This window comes from Borostomias antarcticus (assembly GCF_949987555.1).
Source record: "Borostomias antarcticus genome assembly, chromosome: 23".
NCBI lineage: Eukaryota > Metazoa > Chordata > Actinopteri > Stomiiformes > Stomiidae > Borostomias > Borostomias antarcticus.
In genome coordinates, this window is record NC_140256.1 from 1,275,005 (window position 1) to 1,295,004 (window position 20,000).

The window sequence follows — 20,000 nt, forward strand, 5'->3', positions numbered from 1 at the left end:
GAGGGACCGGGTCCATCGGCCTGGGAGGGAGGGAGGGCCCGGTCTGGGGGGGAGGGACCGGGTCCATCAGCCCGGCCTGGGGGGGAGGGCCCGGCTCCATGGGCCCGGTCTGGGAGGGAGGGCCCGGCCCGATCTGGGAGGGAGGGCCCGACTCCATCAGCCCAGTCTGGGGGGGAGGGAGGGCCCGACTCCATCGGCCTGATCTGGGAGGGAGGGCCCGGTTCCATCAGCCCAGTCTGGGAGGGAGGGCCCGACTCCATCAGCCCAGTCTGGGGGGGAGGGAGGGCCCGACTCCATCGGCCTGATCTGGGAGGGAGGGCCCGGTTCCATCAGCCCAGTCTGGGAGGGAGGGCCCAGCTCCATCAGCCCGGTCTGGGGGGGAGGGAGGGCGCGGCCCGATCCCCGAGGCCAGCGTCCGGCTCGGCTGGAGTCACGTCGGCGGAGAGAGAGGTCACGCTAAAGTGACAAAGTGACACACACTGTTTGGGTTTCCCACGTTGATCCGGCTGGCCCGGCTCTCTGTCTTTATCACGGCCCACGCCACACACAACTCATCACCACGCCGCGCCGTGCCCGGATTCACCAGCCGCGCTCGTGTTCGGCCAGCGCACTTCATCACGCGCCTTCGCAAAAATGATCACAGGTGTACGGCCGAGAATAGTAAAACGTACCGTTCTTTCTTATGATACTTTCGTCTTGAAGTCTGGATTGGGGACTTTGGGGGGTGGGGGGGGGCCGCGGAGGAGCCGGTGGGGGGAAGGGGGGGGAGGAGACCGTGGAGGAGCCGGTGGGGTGGGGGGGGGGAGGAGACCGTGGAGGAGCTGGAGGGGAGGGGGGGGGTACCGTGGAGGAGCCAGTGGGGTGGGGGGGGGTGAGGGAGGAGGAGACGGGGCCCGTGGGTCTGTGTGCGGGGGCCTGGTGGGGTGGGGGGGGGGGGGACCGTGGAGGAGCCGGTGGTGTGGGGGGTGGGGGGGGGTGAGGGAGGAGGAGCCGGTAGGGTGGGGGGGGGGTGAGGGAGGAGGAGACGGGGCCCGTGGGTCTATGTGCGGGGGCCTGGTGGGGTGGGGTGGGGTGGGGTGGGGGGGGTGAGGGAGGAGGAGACGGGGCCCGTGGGTCTGTGTGCGGGGGCCTGGTGGGGTGGGGGGGGAGGACCGTGGAGGAGCCGGTGGGGTGGGGGTGGGGGTGGGGGTGGGGGGAGGTGAGGGAGGAGGAGACGGGGCCCGTGGGTCTGTGTGCGGGGGCCTGGTGCACACCACCCTATCACTTCCCTCATCAAGCATGGATTGTAATCAGGGCTCGGGAGATATCAGACGCTCAGTCATTAAATAAATTAACTGTGCCGCTCCGTGATCTCCCTCAGCACCCGGGAGAGGCCGGGCCGTGCTCGGCATACACACCCACACACCGGCCGCCGGGCCGCACACACACACAAGCGCACACACACACACACACACACACACACCGGCCGCCGGGCCGCACACACACACACACACACACCGGCCGCCGGGCCGCACACACACACACGCACACACGCGCGCACGCACACACACACACACACACCGGCCGCCGGGCCGCACACACACACACACACACACACACACACACGCACACACACACCCACACACCGGCCGCCGGGCCGCACACACACACATACACACACACACACACACCGGGCACCGGGACGCCGCCGCTCCGCCCACCTGACAGGGCTGCCGGCCCTCACACACACACACCAACACACACACACACACACACACACAAACAATATTTCTATATTTAAAGAAGGTGGGGAACCACGCCTTTTAGCGTAGCCCAGCTATGCTCACATGCATGTGAGGCCTTCTTACTTTACATAATTATATTAAAAACCTAAACCCAGTAAAGTCCATTCTACTGTGCAGAAAACCAACAGGAACGTCTAAGAAACCGCTACATTCAAATGGAGCGCTGAGTGTTAATAATGAACCAGCCCAGGAAACAATGCTGATTCACTGCCTTTGTGAAGCGCTGTTGACGTTGAGTTTTGAGGGTTTCTACAAAGCGCTGCCACTCACGCCGAGGAAGCGAGGGGGATGACTAGCGGTGAGATATCACCGTGGCAACCCAGATCACTGACACAGACAATCAGAACTGACACCGGCGTCCTAGAGCAGCCGCCACTCTCAGGAAGAAGGCGGAGTCGCGCGAGGGTAAGTGATTCACGGTTTAAAACTTTGATACCTCTGCTCTCGTACCGTCGTCCACAGTGAGCCGTGAGGGGGGGAGGGGAACGCTGCAAGCTTAATACATATCAATCATTTTGACAGAGGTAGGGCTTATTTCCCAAGCAGACATGAAGCAAATACTTCTGTGTCAGCAGAATGGCCGTTGTCAAAACTTGCGATTTGAATTTTTCCAGCGCAATGTGCAAGAGACAAATGTCCTTGGAAATCTCTTCCAAGGTGCCTGGGTATCATTCTAAAGAACGCTTTAATTCTCCATTACATAGAAATGAAATACCTGGGACAGTGGAAAAGACATTAGTGAAAGTAAGACATGGACAGAAGGGACAGAATTAAATATTCATGTGTCTCCTCCCAGGACACAAGAGACACAGATCATTACCGTGGCGACTGCACACCACCTCACTCTGTTCACACGTTCAAGAGAACGCGCCGCAAGAATGAAACCATCACACGTTTCAAACGTCATATTAGTTTGTTCAAATTTCAAAATGGTTTCAGTTTGAATACTCCGATCCCAGTGAAAATTCCAGTCCTAGTGAAAAGACATGTTAAATGTATTAGTGTAAGAGCCACTACCCAATCTCCTACCTTCCACTTGGGGAGAACGTTCTAGAAGAATAGCAGTAGTGTACTCTGGATGACCTCCGCTTTCTACAGAGAAGAGAAACCAGCCTTTTTCTGCTTTTCAATCCCCATCAAAGTGGAGTAAAAGGAGGGACAACATTCCCCTGCTCACCGTCATTAATCATGGCTTTCTGGGAGCAAGCGCGTATTAATTTCTGTCATCCCAAACATCATTGCGTATTGTTATGTTACGGCTCGGTCCTCATTCAGCAGCAGACGTGAGCGGTGGCTCCTGGCTGAGGGACCACAGCGCCGGGGCTGTGTGAGAGCGAGAGGCCTTCATCCCTGGGGCTCTGACACCAATTAAGCCATTTCACCAAGAGAAGGAGAGCCGGGCGCGTCGCTTCGCTGTAACATGAGCCAGCACCTCGCGTCTGGCCACTCGCCATTTTCCACTGCTTCAGCCACCGAAATGGACTTCCAGGGCTTAGGTGAAGAACAGGAAAGATACATTTAGACTGAGTGTGTAGAATATCCACCAGCCCTCAGTGAAATATGAAGATTTACAAAGTATTATGTAGTATTCTGACAGTATACACACAGCGAATCGCACAGTATTGGGTTTCTAATTCCACTAGCTAATGTGCTGCCTTTTCAAGCATATCCTCTTGTAGATGTTCATTAAAAACAGTATCCATTGATAAACAATTCCTTACATAATTTAATAGAATAATGCACAGTGGTCAATATTTAGTAATGGGGCCAAAGCTGGCCATCCAGTTGATTTCAGACGTTAACATCAGATCTTAGGTTTTTATGGTTGCTTTTTGGCAGGCAGCAGAACGCAGCCTGTCACAGCAGAGGCAGAATAATGCAAGGTTTGTTATGAATTAAATATTAGAAATCTTAACACAGCAGCCAATAAGAATTATTTGCCTTATTAAAGCAGCAGAAGACGCTGATTAAATTTTCATTGCATTGCAGTCTTTTTCCCATTTCTGCCTTCAATATATCATTCTAATGTATGAAACATGTGGAACTATGACGCAGGGAACAATGGGAGAGGGGGACTTAATTTCAGACACGCAAATGAGAAGAGGAAGGAACACATGCCTCTGTGAAAACAATATCTCACATCGAAAACAAAACCAACCACAATATCTCGATGTTATTTCCTTATAAATGAGACACGCTGTGGAGTGATAACACGACCAATGAGTTTAGAGTAGAATACACTTCCAGCTGTATTACATTTTAAAATAAAATCAGTAAAACTAACCAATCCTCAGTAGAGCTACAAGTGCCAACACCCAACACTAGAGGATGGGCTGTGAGAGTGATATGTTACTATACAGCACAATCCATGAATGATATGAAGCACTAATCAACAATAATACTACAGACGGGGGAGGAGCATACTGTAACAACATGGAAATATGTTGTCTCCCCTTCCATGGCCTCTCCAGACAGAAACACCGGCATCCATGTTAGCTGTTCACATCCAGCGTGCGCAGGGAGTGAATTAACATCAGGCATCTATTGCCCCATGAGAAAATCTCTTCCCTGAAACACTGGAGCTAATGAAATGGGGACCTATAAATAGAAGTATCATTACCAAGAGAGGCCTTTCTTTGTCCCAGTCTCTCCATCCGACCCTCTTTCCTCTAACACCGCCTCCACATGGCTCTAACGCAGCCTCCACCTGGCTCTAACGCAGCCTCCACATGGCTCTAACGCCGCCTCCTCATGGCTCTAACGCAGCCTCCACCTGGCTCTAACACCGCCTCCTCATGGCTCTAACACTGCCTCCACATGGCTCTAACACCGCCTCCACCTGGCTCTAACACCGCCTCCACCTGGCTCTAACGCAGCCTCCACCTGGCTCTAACACCGCCTCCTCATGGCTCTAACGCCGCCTCCACATGGCTCTAACGCAGCCTCCACACGGCTCTAACGCAGCCTCCACCTGGCTACGCCTCCACATGGCTCTAACGCAGCATCCACACGGCTCTAACACAGCCTCCTCATGGCTCTAACACAGCCTCCTCATGGCTCTAACGCAGCCTCCACACGGCCACACCGGCTCCCCCTCTAGTGATACAGCATTAAAACATTAAGATGGAGATCACAGGCTGATAAAGAGACTCACGGAAACAGAGGAGACACGTCGCGTAACCAAACCTTTCCTCTGCTTCTGTGGTCGGCCACCATGTTTTTCTAATCAATATTAGAGGTATCAGTCCCTCAGGCACAGACTGTAGTCCTAGCAATGTGCATTAGTCTAATATCAATATCAAATATAGCTAAAACTAATTGGTTTAATAATCATTTCCTGTCAGTTGTATGACTATTTCCTGTCAGTTGTATGACCATTTCCTGTCAGTTGATTGACAATTTCCTGTCAGTTGTGTGACCATTTCCTGTCAGTTGTATGACTATTTCCTGTCAGTTGATTGACAATTTCCTGTCAGTTGTATGACCATTGCCTGTCAGTTGTATGACCATTTCCTGTCAGTTGTATGACCATTTCCTGTCAGTTGTATGACCATTTCCTGTCAGTTGTATGACCATTTCCTGTCAGTTGTGGCCATGGTAATTGGTTATTTTGCTGTAGTACAGCGCATGTGTCACAAACATGGTGGTGAGTGGATAGCCTTTTTTTGCGCTTGCCATTATTGATGACAATGCATCAAAGATTGTACTTATGTCATATGTGTCAAGTGAAAAAGTATCAAATATTAAAAACAGCTGTATATACCCTCGCCGGAAAATGTGCTTTTTAAAATGAAAATTTAATGTTGCAATACTGAGCGCAATTTTGTCAACCCGCAAAGAATAGCTGACAAGTCGACGGTGATATCAAATTCCTCCGCCAGTCTCTCTCTGCTCAGAGGAGAGCTCTACTGTGGCCATCTATCTGAGTCTCTCTCTCTATCTGAGTCTCTCTCTGCTCAGAGGAGAGCTCTACTGAGGCCATCTATCTGAGTCTCTCTCTCTATCTGAGTCTCTCTCTGCTCAGAGGAGAGCTCTACTGAGGCCATCTCTAACCCACGCCAGGGCCCTGATGGAGAACAGGCCCCCTCCCTCATATAGCCATGCCCCTTACACATCTGAAACATTCCCCTCACAACATGAGCATAAACAGCCTATCGCCCGCCGGGGGGGACAGTGTGTGAGCCAGCAGCCTGCGTGTGACACATGTGACAATGTATCTGCCAGTCCGGACGGGTCATAGGATAGTATTTGCATATGATGAATTAGACCCGATGCTGAGTGTGATCGGAGGGATTTAACTAAACTCTCTTCTCTGGCCGTCACAATGCAGCGGCACGGAGGCAGCGCCCTATGGTGTGAGACCGCAGCGAGAGAGACCGCAGTCTGGCGAGCACTGAGAGAGACCGCAGTCTGGCGAGCACTGAGAGAGAGTGTTGCACTCTGGTTAATGAGGGGGGGGGGGGGGCAGGGGGGGGCAGGGGGCAAACTGCTGCTCCGGCCTGCCAAATGATGAACGTGTGAAAAAAAACGTGTGGTCGATGCAAAGAAGTGTTTCCACGACAGCCACACTTCTACATCTGTAGCCTGGGTTTCCACGACAGCCACACTTCTACATCTGTAGCCTCGGTTTCCACGACAGCCACACTTCTACATCTGTAGCCTGGGTTTCCACGACAGCCACACTTCTACATCTGTAGCCTGGGTTTCTATGGCGTCGCGAGCCTCTTCCCTGGCTGCCACCGCCTCAAGATAACAATTTCACCACCTCTGTCATGCCTAATTAGCAACTCAGATGAACAATTTAGAAATTTCACAATTAACCTACTAAAATATTGTTGGAGGATGCTAATTGTTATGCCAGTTGCCATAAAGACTAATTTGCATAACGTATCTGCAAAAAAAAACAATTATGGGCTGTTCGCACAGGAGCCTGCAGAAAATGCTCACAGCTAAAAGAGAAGGATTGAGAGAGAGGAGTGTGTGTGTGTGTGTGTGTGTGTGTGTGTGTGTGTGTGTGTGTGTGTGTGTGTGCGTGCGTGTGCGTGTGCGTGTGCGTGTGTGTGTGTGTGTGTGCGCGCGCGTGTGTGACTGTAGGTGGAACAACATCAGAAGCAGTAGATACCAAAACACCTCCTTATTGGGATTACAAAAAACACTTATAAAGAGCACAAGCAGTCGGACAAAAATTAAAATATGACTAACACCAGGAGGCAGATTCTTACACACAATCGGCACTGCTAGGCATTCCTTTTTCCTTTCATTCTTTGTCATTTTTTTCTGGTGGTTGTTAGGAGAAAGGAGGGGATTTGGGCTGCTTAGATAACGGCCTCATCTTCCCAAAGCCTCTGTCTGTCTGTCTGTCGGAGGAGGAGGAGGAGAAGGAGGAGGAGGAGGAGGAGGAGGAGGAGGAGGAGGAGGAGGAGGAAGCAGAAGTGGCCCTGCCTGCCTTTGAGGACCAGGACCCTGGCTGTGAGCAGCCTCTCTGCCCGGCGCTATCTGGCCCCCGCAGACGCATCACTGGGGCTCCGCTAACAGCGAGCAGCCCAACTCAATTGTCTGTCTGCTGAAAGGCTCTCTGTCCCTGGTATATATTCACCCTGGCGTTTAGAACAAATCAACACTAATAAAAGCAAAGGGTGAGAGAACAAAGAAGTCTTCACAAATATTGACTTTTGATCTTTGGTCATGGTTAGGGTCACTTAGAGATTAGTTATACTTAGTTACTTATACAAGTTACTAAATATAGTAATAATACCGATAATAATACTAATATGGTGGGTAATAATAATATTATTAATATTAATAATATAAATAATATTAATACTACTACTAATAATAATAATAATAATAATAATAGTACATATTAGTAGTAGTTGTATTATTGTTACTGTTATTATTATTATTGTTATTATTAGTAGTAGTAGTAGTATTATTATTAGTATTATTTTTACTACTATTATTTCCATTAATGAAATAATAATAACAATAATAATAATTATTGTTATTATTATTATTATTATTATAATAACTGTAATAATAATAACAATAATAATACATCACATTAATGTCAAAGCAGATTAAGGAGGCTCATTAACTCTTTGTCAGAGTGCATTGAAATTAATGTTCCCTAAAGGTTTCAGAAATGCTTACCTCCTCAATCCTAACTCTATTTACTCAAGGTAATGCTTTTAGTCAGCCTTGCCCGTGGTTAATTACATCCTGATTCTGAAATGTATTTAGCTGGTCCAGTGTCCCACAAAGCGCACAGAGACAAATAAACCAACACGACAGCGAGTTCAGCGACTGAGGTGCAGCGCGCATAACCCCTTTATGTCCAACGCTAGGCTGGAATAGCCTTGCCTTTCTAATCCACTGCACTCACCACTGGATCTGGACATTAATCAGCTTGAGCTCCCCGCACTCCCTCACCTCTTCAGACCTCCCGTTTCTGAACTTGATGAGTCAAAGGTCAGGAAAACAACAGGTCAATACGCGGGCGAGAGCTGCCCGGTGGAGCTGAGCGCTGGAGAGAGCCGAGCCCCTCAGAGCTGCTCTGTGATTTAGCCTGTAATAGTTTTCTGTAATCTCTTTCTATTGATTAAACCTCACATCAAAGAGGAGTCCTGCAGCAGAAGCTCTGTGTTGCTGGTCAGAAATAGCGCACAGAGGTCATGTTTCACCTGTGTTGTTCTAGCCGGGGCTGCTGGGAGTCTGGCGACCATGACGGGGGAGAGGGGCGCCTCCCAGGACGGGGGAGAGGGGAGCAGCTAGCAGGAGGAAACACACACCCAGCAGAGGAGCCGCTGAGAAACTCATCTGATTAACACCGACGTCTCCAACACTGCGTCCTCCTAAACACACCACGGGAAAATATGACAGCACACTCTGCACTACCTATCTCTATCTCCCCTAGCGTGCTGTCCTCTACCCAGACCCCCCACTGAGATGAGAGACTTAGTGAGAGAAATACCTCTGTCATCAGATCGTTAGAGACAAATATGAATAGTGGGCAAGATAATATAACCATGGACAAAGGACAGAGAGTTCTCGTATATCTGGCTAATTTAAATGCAAAACCAAGAAAAGATGGAGAGAAAACCCCCCTGCTAAAAACACTCAATTTACTGACAGGCCAATGACTTCATGCTGCCACTTAATCTCATTTCTTGCATAATGCACTCTAATTAGCATATCAAAGTGAATTAATACTTCTAGGGCATTAGCAGTGAGGAAATGTTCTCGGGGTCTACAAAAAGAGTTAGAGAAGTGCCAAAAACTTTTAAACATGGCATTCAGTCACCTAATATTCCTAAAGTATCTCTGTTTAATCCTAAAGAGCATCTCTCACCCAACAGGCTGCTGAGCTAACACGGTCACTACCCTGACACCAGGGGTCAGTTCCCTTCTGAGCACATGATGGGTGGGCCACAGTGTTCAGGACAGCTTCACATCCCAACACTGCTCAGTTCCTCAACACGTTCAGTCAGCCCTGCATCATCAGCGCACAGCGATCAACACACGTGATTGTTTGTTGGACTGCCGTCAAACTCATGATGGAAAATGATTTTGGCCGGTCGGGATGATCACAAGGCTAAAAGACATCGGCCTCTGTGCCACTTGAACGCACACGAAAGGGCCGAGGAGCGGCGCTGTACGACGCCACTGGGGTGTGTGAATGGCTCGCTGTGGGCTCGGAGAACAGCCCGGTCACCAAGGGCACCGGACCAGCTGAGCTCTGTCAATGGCTAAGAGGGGGGGGCTGTGACACCAAACCACAGGTTAACCACACACACTCTCTCTCTCTCTCCGTCTGTCTCACACACACACACACACACAGACATGCATGTACGAGCTCGCACACACACACACACACACACACATATATACGCACCCCCACACACACACACACACTATCCATTTTCATTTCAAACATAAATGCTAAGCATGTTTGTCAGTGTTTACATGGCTACAATACAAACACTTCACGTGTTGGTCTTCAGCGTTGTCAAGACTCTTCCATTTCTACAAAATAATAAAAGTGCTTCATCAGTTCAAACTTCCCCCTCAGCCCTTTGATTTAGAAGGAAAAACCAGGGACCCGAAGAGCCGGAACACAAGCACAGCTAAAAGCTCATCAGTGCAGCGCAGGAGCTGCTCAGATTAGCGTCAAACGCTAACTTTGTGTTCTAGCGATGGGAAGCATCATGAGCCTGACGTCCAGAGTATCACTCACACACAACTGTCAAACATGAGCCAACTCACACATCTAACACCGGACCTTTCTGGAGAGTCTATGTCTGGGCACACACACACACACACACTCACACAGTCACAGGCAATTCTAAATGGAGTGCTCAGACTAGGTAGCGTAAGCTAAAGTGCATTGTTTACAATTCAGTTATTGTTGGAAAAGGCATTTAAATAAAAGCCATCAGAGGGGTTAAAGCAGATTACAGCATCAGCTCATCTAAATAATTAGCATACTAAGGGACGCTATTCCTCATGAATATTTGATTAAGATCTGCAATATATTAGAAGACAGAAATATGTAAAATTATAGAAATATGTAAAATTATATTCAGTATGTGACTATGGCAACATGAGGTCTACAGGTGGGGTTCAGATATTTCGGAACCCGTTGATCATTTCAATATTCTAAATTCAGTTTTGTTTTTTTCCTCGTTCTCTTCATTTTTTCATTCCTCTCGTAGGCTACCGAGCATAAAGAACATCTCAAGTAGGCTAGACAGCTGTGTGGGTCAGGCCTGAGCTGGACATCTCCTGTGGTCCAGAAGTTCATTAAGTTTTATGATCTTTTCCAAGTCCCCTAAGCCTGTAAACCACCCAAAGCCCACAAATCTGTTCTGTGAAGTGGTTGCAAAACAAATGAAGGTGATGGTGTAAATATTTTTTGTACCACTTTCCATATTTCTACAACAAGGTTAAATGAGTTTTAATCCTCTCCACAACACTCACCAACACAGAATATTAAATTTCTGTAACTGTAGTAGGTTATAATCTGATATGCTATCGTGATTTGATCCTACCGGCCGAGCACTCGCACCTGTACAAAGACTACCTGTCCTTCTGAAAGGCTAGTGCATACTGTAGCCTACCTGTCCTTCTGAAAGGCTAGTGCATACTGTAGCCTATTACCTGTCCTTCTGAAAGGCTAGTGCATACTGTAGCCTATTACTGTGTAATTTCTGTTGTAGACTTGTGTTCAGAAAATCACAAGCTTTCTCAAATGATAGTTACCATTTATAACAAATGTTCATGATGATAGAAGGCAATAGTTTTCATAATTTAGATTTTTTACACTCTCACACACAGAGAGGGGGGTGGAGAGAGAGATTGAGAGGGATTGAGAGATAGAGAGAGAGAGAGAGAGAGAGAGGTGGTACACGCGTCCACCAAAGGGAATAGCCAACTGACCCGTTTAAATGTTTATGCTGTGTTTACTCTTAATAGTTTGTAACCTACTACATCAATTGCCAAAAAAGAGGATAGCCTAACTTTTCATTATAGGCCAATGTTGTCATATCTCAGTTACACGCCACACCTGTCTGTACAGCCTCAGCAGAAGTTCAAGAAACCAACTGTGTGTGTTGAATCATTGACACATTTAGAAATACACTTTCCTGTTCGCTGCAAAATGCCTTGTTCTGTGCGTTACACTGCAAATTACCCCAATAGTAGGCTAATAAAATTAGGATTTATGTTGAAAAATTAGTCAACAAATATCAAAATACAGATAATAGGAACAATAACAAGTAGCCTAAGGTCGCAATGGGCTTTGCAAAAGACACTGAGTTATTTTAACAAACATAATGCGAGTGGCATGATCGCCAGCAGTACAAATGTGACATTACAGTAAGAACAGAGCTGCCTGGACAAGACGCGGGGAACGCTGGATTTGAGTCTCTCAATGTGTGTGTGCTTGCTTCTCCGTGCTATCGCATAGGAATAAAACAGGACGCTCTGTCCATTGAAAACATAAGGTTTTAAGTTGTTGTTTTTTACTCTAAAAACCCGAAGCTTAATCTGGATTGTCCCATTTCAAACAGACCTATCATAAAAGGAGCGCAGATTCCGTCTCCGCGGATGAGACTGCCCAGGACTAAAGATGGCGGTGTGCAAATGTTTGAGCCTCTACAATCGGGATGTGTTTTCTTCATGCAAACCTTTATTAATGTCAGTCCTTACCTGTTTTCTCTTTGATCTCGCAGAGGACGCTGAAGAGGGCAGGTTTCATTCTGTGGCAGTTCAGCCCGTGTTTCCTGTTTCAGTATGAGACAAGAACCAACATTGATATATAGTCACTATAGCACTATATTTGTCATACGTTATTAAGTTAAACTTGATAATATTTACATTATCTTTACAATAGCCAGTTAGTCAAGTAATGCATACAGTAGGCTACTATCCATGTGGAGGTGCCTGACATGCGTCTGAAAGTTATTATAGGCCGAAACTGTTGTCAAATCTTGAAAATAGATGCATTACCTTCTTAAATGTTAACTTTACTCGAAGACTTATGAACTACTTTTTTGTCAATTTAAAACAAAGCAATAGCTGAAAACGTGTGTTTAGAAACAATTATTATGCATAATTAGCCTAGCATTTATAGGCCAATTAAGATTTTTTTTTTTCTATCAGGAATTATTGAAACTTAACTGACATATGCACTGGTATGCAGTGCATTTAGTAATCAATGCATCAGTAATTGTTGATTGGACATTGCTGTAATCCACATACAGTGGAACATGATAAAAAATTCAACATAGCCTGACGAGCCCCCTATAACTTTTTATAGACTCCACACGCGTCAATAGTTTCAAAAGGACGTAAATTACTTCGTGTAGGCCAAATGTGAATTAGTTTAATGTCAACTTTTCATGACCGTGTGAGGCCCGTTCTGTTCGTGGGCTGTTCTCTCTCGGCTACACCAACAATCACACATGGCGAGCTGAGCGGTCCACCACTGAATACTGGTGCGTCAACGCTCGGAGAAGTAAATAAAGCATTTAAATGAACCAACTTTGCTTGCGCCTCGTCCAGACTTTGGTCTGTTATGGTCATTATCTGGTGAAGAATGTCACCAATGTCTTGCTTTCTTCCGTCCCCATCTGTCCCATCGTGTCCATGTGGAGGCGGCAGTGCCATGCCTCCTTGTACCGAGTGGCCAGACAAGCTGACCCCGCCGAGAGATTGCATGATCCGGGCTTGCTCGTCCATAGTAGCCGCGAGAGAGTCCATGCACTTGTACTGAGTCACACAGAAGGAAGAACTCATAAACACAAACGACTACAACATGTGTTGTGAAAAATGGGTTAATGTAAGAAATTCTGCACGTTTAAACGTATAAAAATATGAATGAGTGACTACCATTGATGATCTCAATCTCGTGTGTCCAAGTCTAATCACTTTCTTGCTCTATTCACGCCTGTCCGCAGTGTGGTGATCTGGGAGGATTTTAGTCCAAAAATACATAAGCTCTTAATTTTTCAAAACTTCTTTGTCAAAATGACGATCGCTGTCCATCGTATCCCGGAATCCTCTTGACAATTTGTCTTTCGCTTTGATGTTGTGGTTCACGGACGCTCCTTACTGATCTCTCACTTATTAACGATCTTCTCGCTTTCCTCGTACAATTCCTCTTGAAAATGTTCAAATCCCCATCATAATTAGCAGGAAACAAAATATCCAATGTAGAAATATGTAGACAAAAATAAGCAAAAAAATGTAGGCTAATCGTCTACTTTAGGTAATATACAGGTACGTGTAAATATAAGCTACTGAAATTATTTCCAAGAAAACACAAAATATCAAAATAAACCATAGGCGGCATTAGCACCAAATGTTCTTATACAAAAAAATATGAAATGTACAAAAAGTTGATAGCATTGGTGGGAAAATAATAGAAAAAAATAACAGCGAGAAATTAATTAGGCTACAAGCTGTAAAGCGATGCGCAAAAAGATCTGCCTGCTGAAATGTATGATCTCTGTCCTCTGCCTGTGTGCTTTATGTTGTTTGATGGCAGCGGAGTGGGGGATTGACAGCGGGCCAATGCCTCTCACTCACTGAGACGTGTCAGAGACCGAGCTGGGGAGGAAAAACCAAAAATACAAAATCGAAATCAAAATGCACGCTCCGCCCTTCGAGGAGGGGTCTATATTCTTGTCACTTCTCGCCGGAACACGAAAACAAAATGCTACAGCAATACTTAGGATGGTGATTAAAATGACGAAATAACGCCTGAGTTCCACTTGCCGTATCCCTCACTCACGCATGCACGTGTAACGCCGTCACAGGCTATTCCACCCATAATATAGATTCACTTAACTCTCAGAAGTACGTGCATAATCAGAGTTTTATACAGTTTGGTTAAGAACTGATAATGAATTGCACGGGATCTTCTCTTCCCACTACTCTGACACGGTCGTCCCCAGCAGAGCCGTGGCGCACAGAATAGCCAAGCAATGACATGTTTATAATATTAGAATAAGACCCTTCGACCAATCCACAACGAGCTGGATTGAGATTGACGACCAGTGCACCCTATCAAGAGCGAATGCATGATCCTAAATCCCTCCCACCACAACCCTCTATCATCAGTGTGCTTGTACAGAAGCAGAGGAACTTCGGATTGGTCGTTGCTACGGGTGACATCCCCATCCTCTGAGAAGCAGGCGGTGCTACCCACAGCTCCCCTGCAGTTGCTATGGCAGCAGACTAGTTGTTGAGCTGGATGCAAGACTACAACACGTCAAGCATCTCACACAGCCGGCTGCGACGCTTATTCAGAAGAGGCTGTGATGAATCTCACCACTACAATAGATTGAAGAGTAGCCTAAAGCACATGATTGTCTTTTATAGTTGCTAATGTTAAATTCACTCAAATCCTCAAGCATAGGCCTACAACTTTCTTTAGCCTACAGCTTGGAGTCAAAGAAAACAAAACAAATAAATATAACAACAATAGATATATATAGGCTCATAGCCTACTGTACATAGCAGCAACAACAACACCACGGCCACACGATAATCACAGAAGTGCAAATGAACAAGGGGGCAGCCCAAAGTCAGGACACAACGAGCCTAATCAATATCTGCTCTCCGTGGCAGTCTGTACTGTAGCCTGCATTTATTAAGAACTAGGCCTACAGTAGCTGATTAACTGAACGTGATAGTTCCACACATGAGAGACGGAAAGGCCTAGAAGCAGCAGCTGGACCTCATCACAGAGGTGGGTTCCTGTTCAGTAACACAGCCCAGGCCTTCCAGGTGACTTTCACTGGACACAGGGGACAAAGGTCATCGTCTTATGGCTTTGTTTAACAGTGTTAGTGTTGTTTCTGTGTTGGACTGGGCTACCTGGTGTCGCCTACCCACGATGCCTTGCGTCTCTGCACTGTAAGCAACGTCTAACAAGTGAAATAGCAGATGTGATTCTCTTTAGTGAGCAGCTGTGTGGCTCCTATCCTTCTTACCCACTTGACCTTGAAGTAGAAGCTCAACACACTCCATACTTGGTGAATGGGAGTCCCAGGACTACTGCATTTATCATTGAAATACTGAGCTGTCAGGTCCCACTGCATACCTGTCAGAGCGGGCTCGGAGGCACAGCCCTGCCTGCTATCCTCTGTTGCAGTGCATGATTCTTCATTGCATTGCCTGTTCACCATTGTTTTGAGCCGTATGTCAACGTAATTCATTTCCGTATGTGACAGCCTCCTACAATACGACACTGTGAGGAGCAGAAGTTCACAACAGCACGTTTATATACCCAGAGTGTGGCGTTGTAATAAAACGGTTATAATCCATGTTGATAATCTGCGTGAACTATCAACTCGTCTACAAAAGAATTACACCAGATGAATTATTTCATGTTGCGCATACTGTACAGCTGTAAAACAAACCAAAATAAGAAGTTAAAAAGCAGGGCGTATTAAGTACCTATGAGTAAAGAGAGTACTTTGTCATCATGCTTTTTCATCGTGACACCCGAAAAGACCCGCAGGTGCCATAGAATGCAGTGACTGTGTTGTCATATTTCATTTAGGCATCCTTCTGCAAAGCTGTAATTGCCTAATTAGCTTGTTAATTAGGAGATTAGCATTTACTGATAGAGTGGCTTGCTCTGTTGTGATGGGAGCAATACAGTTTAAGTGAGGAAGTTCTGCGTGTATGAATTTAGAGTTCTCTTGTTCACACAGGGTCAGGGATTATTAAATATTATTTTTTTTTAAATAAAGTTCTGATACAGTATTCTGATACATACAGTATAATTCACATTTCAGAAAGTATTGGTTAACTCAGAATGAATGTTTCTCAGCAGTGGTAGTAAGAGACGGTTGGAGCTCCTGGTCTGAGTGTCGCCTAGATGATCTCTGTTGCTGAGCGATTCGAGGAAATGACCAGGCAGACGGTGCCAGAGAAATGACTAACCAAATTATCAAGTCTTTCATTTGGTTTGTGCACTTTGTTCATTTGTTTCCTGGTATTTATTGCATGCGCACTCTTTGTCTCCATTATGTCTCCATTATATCTACACACATGTGAAATATCAGAGATATAAGGTTCGTACATCTGACATCTGTTTCTAGTTGTAGCAAGTTGTAACAAGCAACAATTAGCAAATATTCAATTAGCAAATATTCAATTAGCAAATATTTTGCTAATTGTTTTCTTCCTCTTTTGAGTTGAAGTTAAAAAAATTCTGTCAGAAATTGTTTTTGTAGTTCACAGTGTTCCAGGCAATATCAAGCAAGTGGAGAAGTTATTTGCGTGCCCTATATGCAAAGGTAGATTCAGTATAACTGTGTAGAAATGTTGCATCTGCTGTTACTGTATATGTTGTTAAACCCCCCTGTAGTCATTAAGCCACTCGAAGTGCAATTCTAACATAGGGGGTAAATTAACAATCCATTATGAGTGTTATAAATGCACAATTAGCATGTAGACATTTATATGACATATTCATGGGACAGCAGTAATTTTTGATAGGGAATTTGCGGACCCTTTTCTAACATCAGCTAGTGTCTGTTTGAAAAAGAGGTCTCAAGATGTGCCCTGATTTAATGGGTCATTAGGAAGGAGCAGCCGCCCACTAGATCTGGGTTAGAACATTCCCTTTTTTCACAGAACACCTTCAAACACGCAGAGATTCTATAGAAGAGCTTTCTGGTTTATGAGTTACAACGTTACAGTACTGAGCATCACACCTTATAAACACACGGCTACACAGTGCTTGTGCTGTGCTGCACGTCAATAAACAGTCTCTATCCATTCTGCTCCCATCACAAGTCTGGGACCTGAACACGAGGGATCGTGAGGGTCTGCTTCTCTGGGACCTGAACACCAGGGATCCTGAGGGTCTGGACCTGAACACCAGGGACCTGAACACCAGGGACCTGAACACCAGGCATCCTGAGGGTCTGCTTCTCTGGGACCTGAACACCAGGCATCCTGAGGGTCTGCTTCTCTGGGACCTGAACACGAGGGATCTGAGGGTCTGGATCTGAACACCAGGGATGGTGAGGGTCTTTCTCTGGGACCTGAACACCAGGGACCTGAACACCAGGGATCCTGAGGGTCTGCTTCTCTGGGAAGTCCAGACAGATGTGGGAGATCAGGGTAAGCATGGGGGGGGAGGTGAGAGGAACACAGCTATACTGCGCCCCGCCATCAATCATACTCCGCTAGTCCTCCCTAGACCCCAGCTGTTACTCTGTCTCCACTGAACGCTCCTCTCTCTTTGCTTAACATTATTACACAGCCCATAAACCCTGCGAGTGTAGCGTGCCGTTAATGTGGGTGCCGTACATGTAGTGGTCACTGTAACCTTTAAGATTGGCCAGTGGTGGGTTGGACAGGGGCCATATATCCCGTCCAATACAAGCTGGAGGTTTGACTTGAGCCGTTTAAAACCTCAGGCTGTAATCGCTGCACACTGGCTGACTGGTTCTCTCTCAGTGACTCTAGCTTTGAATCAGGCCTTCGTTTCCAGACTGCACATGAGATCCATGTACAACATTACATTTTTACATTACATTACAGTCATTTAGCAGGCGCTTTTATCCAAAGAGACTAACAATAATTGCATTTAACGTAGGAAAAGCCAATGTACTATTACTTGCCAGAACTCACAAGTGCATCTTCTTTCTAAAACAAGTGACTAAGAGCATAATCTAGTGCTGAAGGCAAAGTGCAAGAATAGCAATCTAAAGTACAGTGCAATACAATATAATACAATACAATAAGTGCTTAGGAGGGAGGATTGTTGTAGTACTTCTTGAAGAGATGACAACATCCTGTCTCTATAGACATATTAAAGCATAACTTCCTGTTACTGAAGTTGTTTGTAAAAGACCGTTCACGATGCTGAAAGACAAGTCAGTCAACAAGTACAATAACAGCAGTGAAGACAAAGCTATAATGAAAGTTGAAATGTATAATTTGATTTGCACAGTGATGCCAGTATTGTATTCTTTAGCCTGCAACATTATCATACTAATGTCAGAATGATATCAGAATATTACGTTTTTCTGCAATAATCAGACCTATACCACTGTGAATCTAAACATTTATCCTATTTTTTATTTTATATTTTGAAAATCACCCCTTTTTTTCTTCAATGTGAATTCGTCTGATACATGAATGAAACACTATGAAAAGGTCATAGCACACTGTGTCTAAATCAGAGTAGCCAGACTGCCCTCTGCTCAACATGAGTATTGACATCATGCCAGATATGACACCATAACTCTGCCCACTTTGATGGTCACATGATGAATAGTACTATAAATTCTTGACAAAACAATTTGTGATGTATTATGTTAGCGATGTGTTGTACTGCTTATCAAATCAAGTAATCCGGCCGTCCACTCCATTCATCAATGTTATGTAAACGTTGGTTGGAGTGAGATAGTGATGGCTTTGTTGCATGCTGAACACGTTGTTCAGTAAAGGTTTGCTGGTGGCTTATTTTTTGGGGTGTTGGTGAGGTGTTAAGGTACCTCTTTACCTATGCTACTGTATCTTCCTGCACTGTAAAAAAAGTGAAAAGTTGAAGTTGTTTGCGTTACACCGTTCATCTCTTGGAATTTTTTTTTTTTTAAATACACTTCGTCTCACAACTTTGACAAGGAGTTGATTGGTGCTGGACATGTGCCCCACACTGTTCTTTCATGTGTCCTGCGATGAGAGCTCAAAGGATTGGAAAATAAAAAAGAAGGCAGGAGATTCGTACAACAGAGACACACTGACTGGTAGGGGCGTGTCCCAAGCAGGTCTGTCTGCAATCAGGTGCATTATGATACATGTTAAAAGCACTGTCTTTATTTATAACTTCTATCAACTAAGTCAAAGATTTGAACTATTCATTGTCAGCATACTTCAAACATAGTACCTTTTTTGCCGAATATGCCTGTCAGGTGATCATTTAACTGTTTCTTTGTTAGGAACTCATTAAATATGAAATATGGACAATATTTGTGAAGTACTCTAAAGCCAAGCAGTCCAGTCCGTACGATAGTCAATTTTCAACAATGAAATATTTGATCTTGAAAGAATTCCATTGCTTAATAGCAGTTGCAAGCTCTTGATCAAGGAACAATGCCAACATTGTGTGTCTTCTCCAGGTCTTTGATGGAAGTCAGCTGTCCATCGTCTCTCTGCGCTCTACACTCTTGGCTAGCAGCGAGCGACCTGTAGATTTCAAAGACACATTGAAGCTCTGCAAATAATCTGTCTGTCATGGAGACCAACAGCGATAACTATCTCTCCACAACATTTCAGTACCGTTTTAATGAATTCTCATTACTTTCTGTCACAGTGCCTTTTAGTCCAGCCTTGCCCGCCCACACACACGCACACACACACACACACTCTCCTCCTCCTCTCTCCTCTCCTAATACCACTTTTATTCTTTGTCTTTGTTTTAAAGCAATCTTAGAAAGACTTAGAAAAAGTGATCAGATGACCGACCTATTGGTCTGGGATAATAACTATCTAGCCAAAGGGCTGGGTGGATTTATGACACAGCCTTCTCACACGACCATAAGTCACACGTAGGTTCCCGTTAGAGTCACATAACCTTGAGAGAGAGGGAAACAGATAGTCAAAAAATGTCCAGGCGGCGCATTACACCTAGATGAATTTAAAAAACGCAATTACTACACACGTTTCCAAGTAGACAAATAAAAATGG

The 20,000-nt window shown here is 45.6% G+C and overlaps 1 protein-coding gene across 5 annotated transcripts in view; it reads right to left on the bottom strand.

Annotated features, from left to right (window-relative positions):
• pbx3b (pre-B-cell leukemia homeobox 3b) overlaps positions 1-13,079 on the bottom strand; it is a gene marked incomplete at both ends in the record, with an annotated part of 70,608 nt that extends 57,529 nt beyond the window's left edge. For 4 of the 5 annotated variants that reach the window (XM_084456791.1, XM_084456790.1, XM_084456794.1 and 1 more), the window contains 2 exons: positions 11,991-12,064; positions 12,826-13,022. In XM_084456791.1, the coding sequence (XP_084312917.1) occupies positions 11,991-12,064; positions 12,826-13,022 (271 nt within the window). Of the gene's footprint in view, positions 1-11,990; positions 12,065-12,825 lie in introns of all 5 variants that reach the window. The other variant, XM_084456792.1, reaches the window with a different exon arrangement.
• Positions 13,080-20,000: the final 6,921 nt, after the last annotated feature.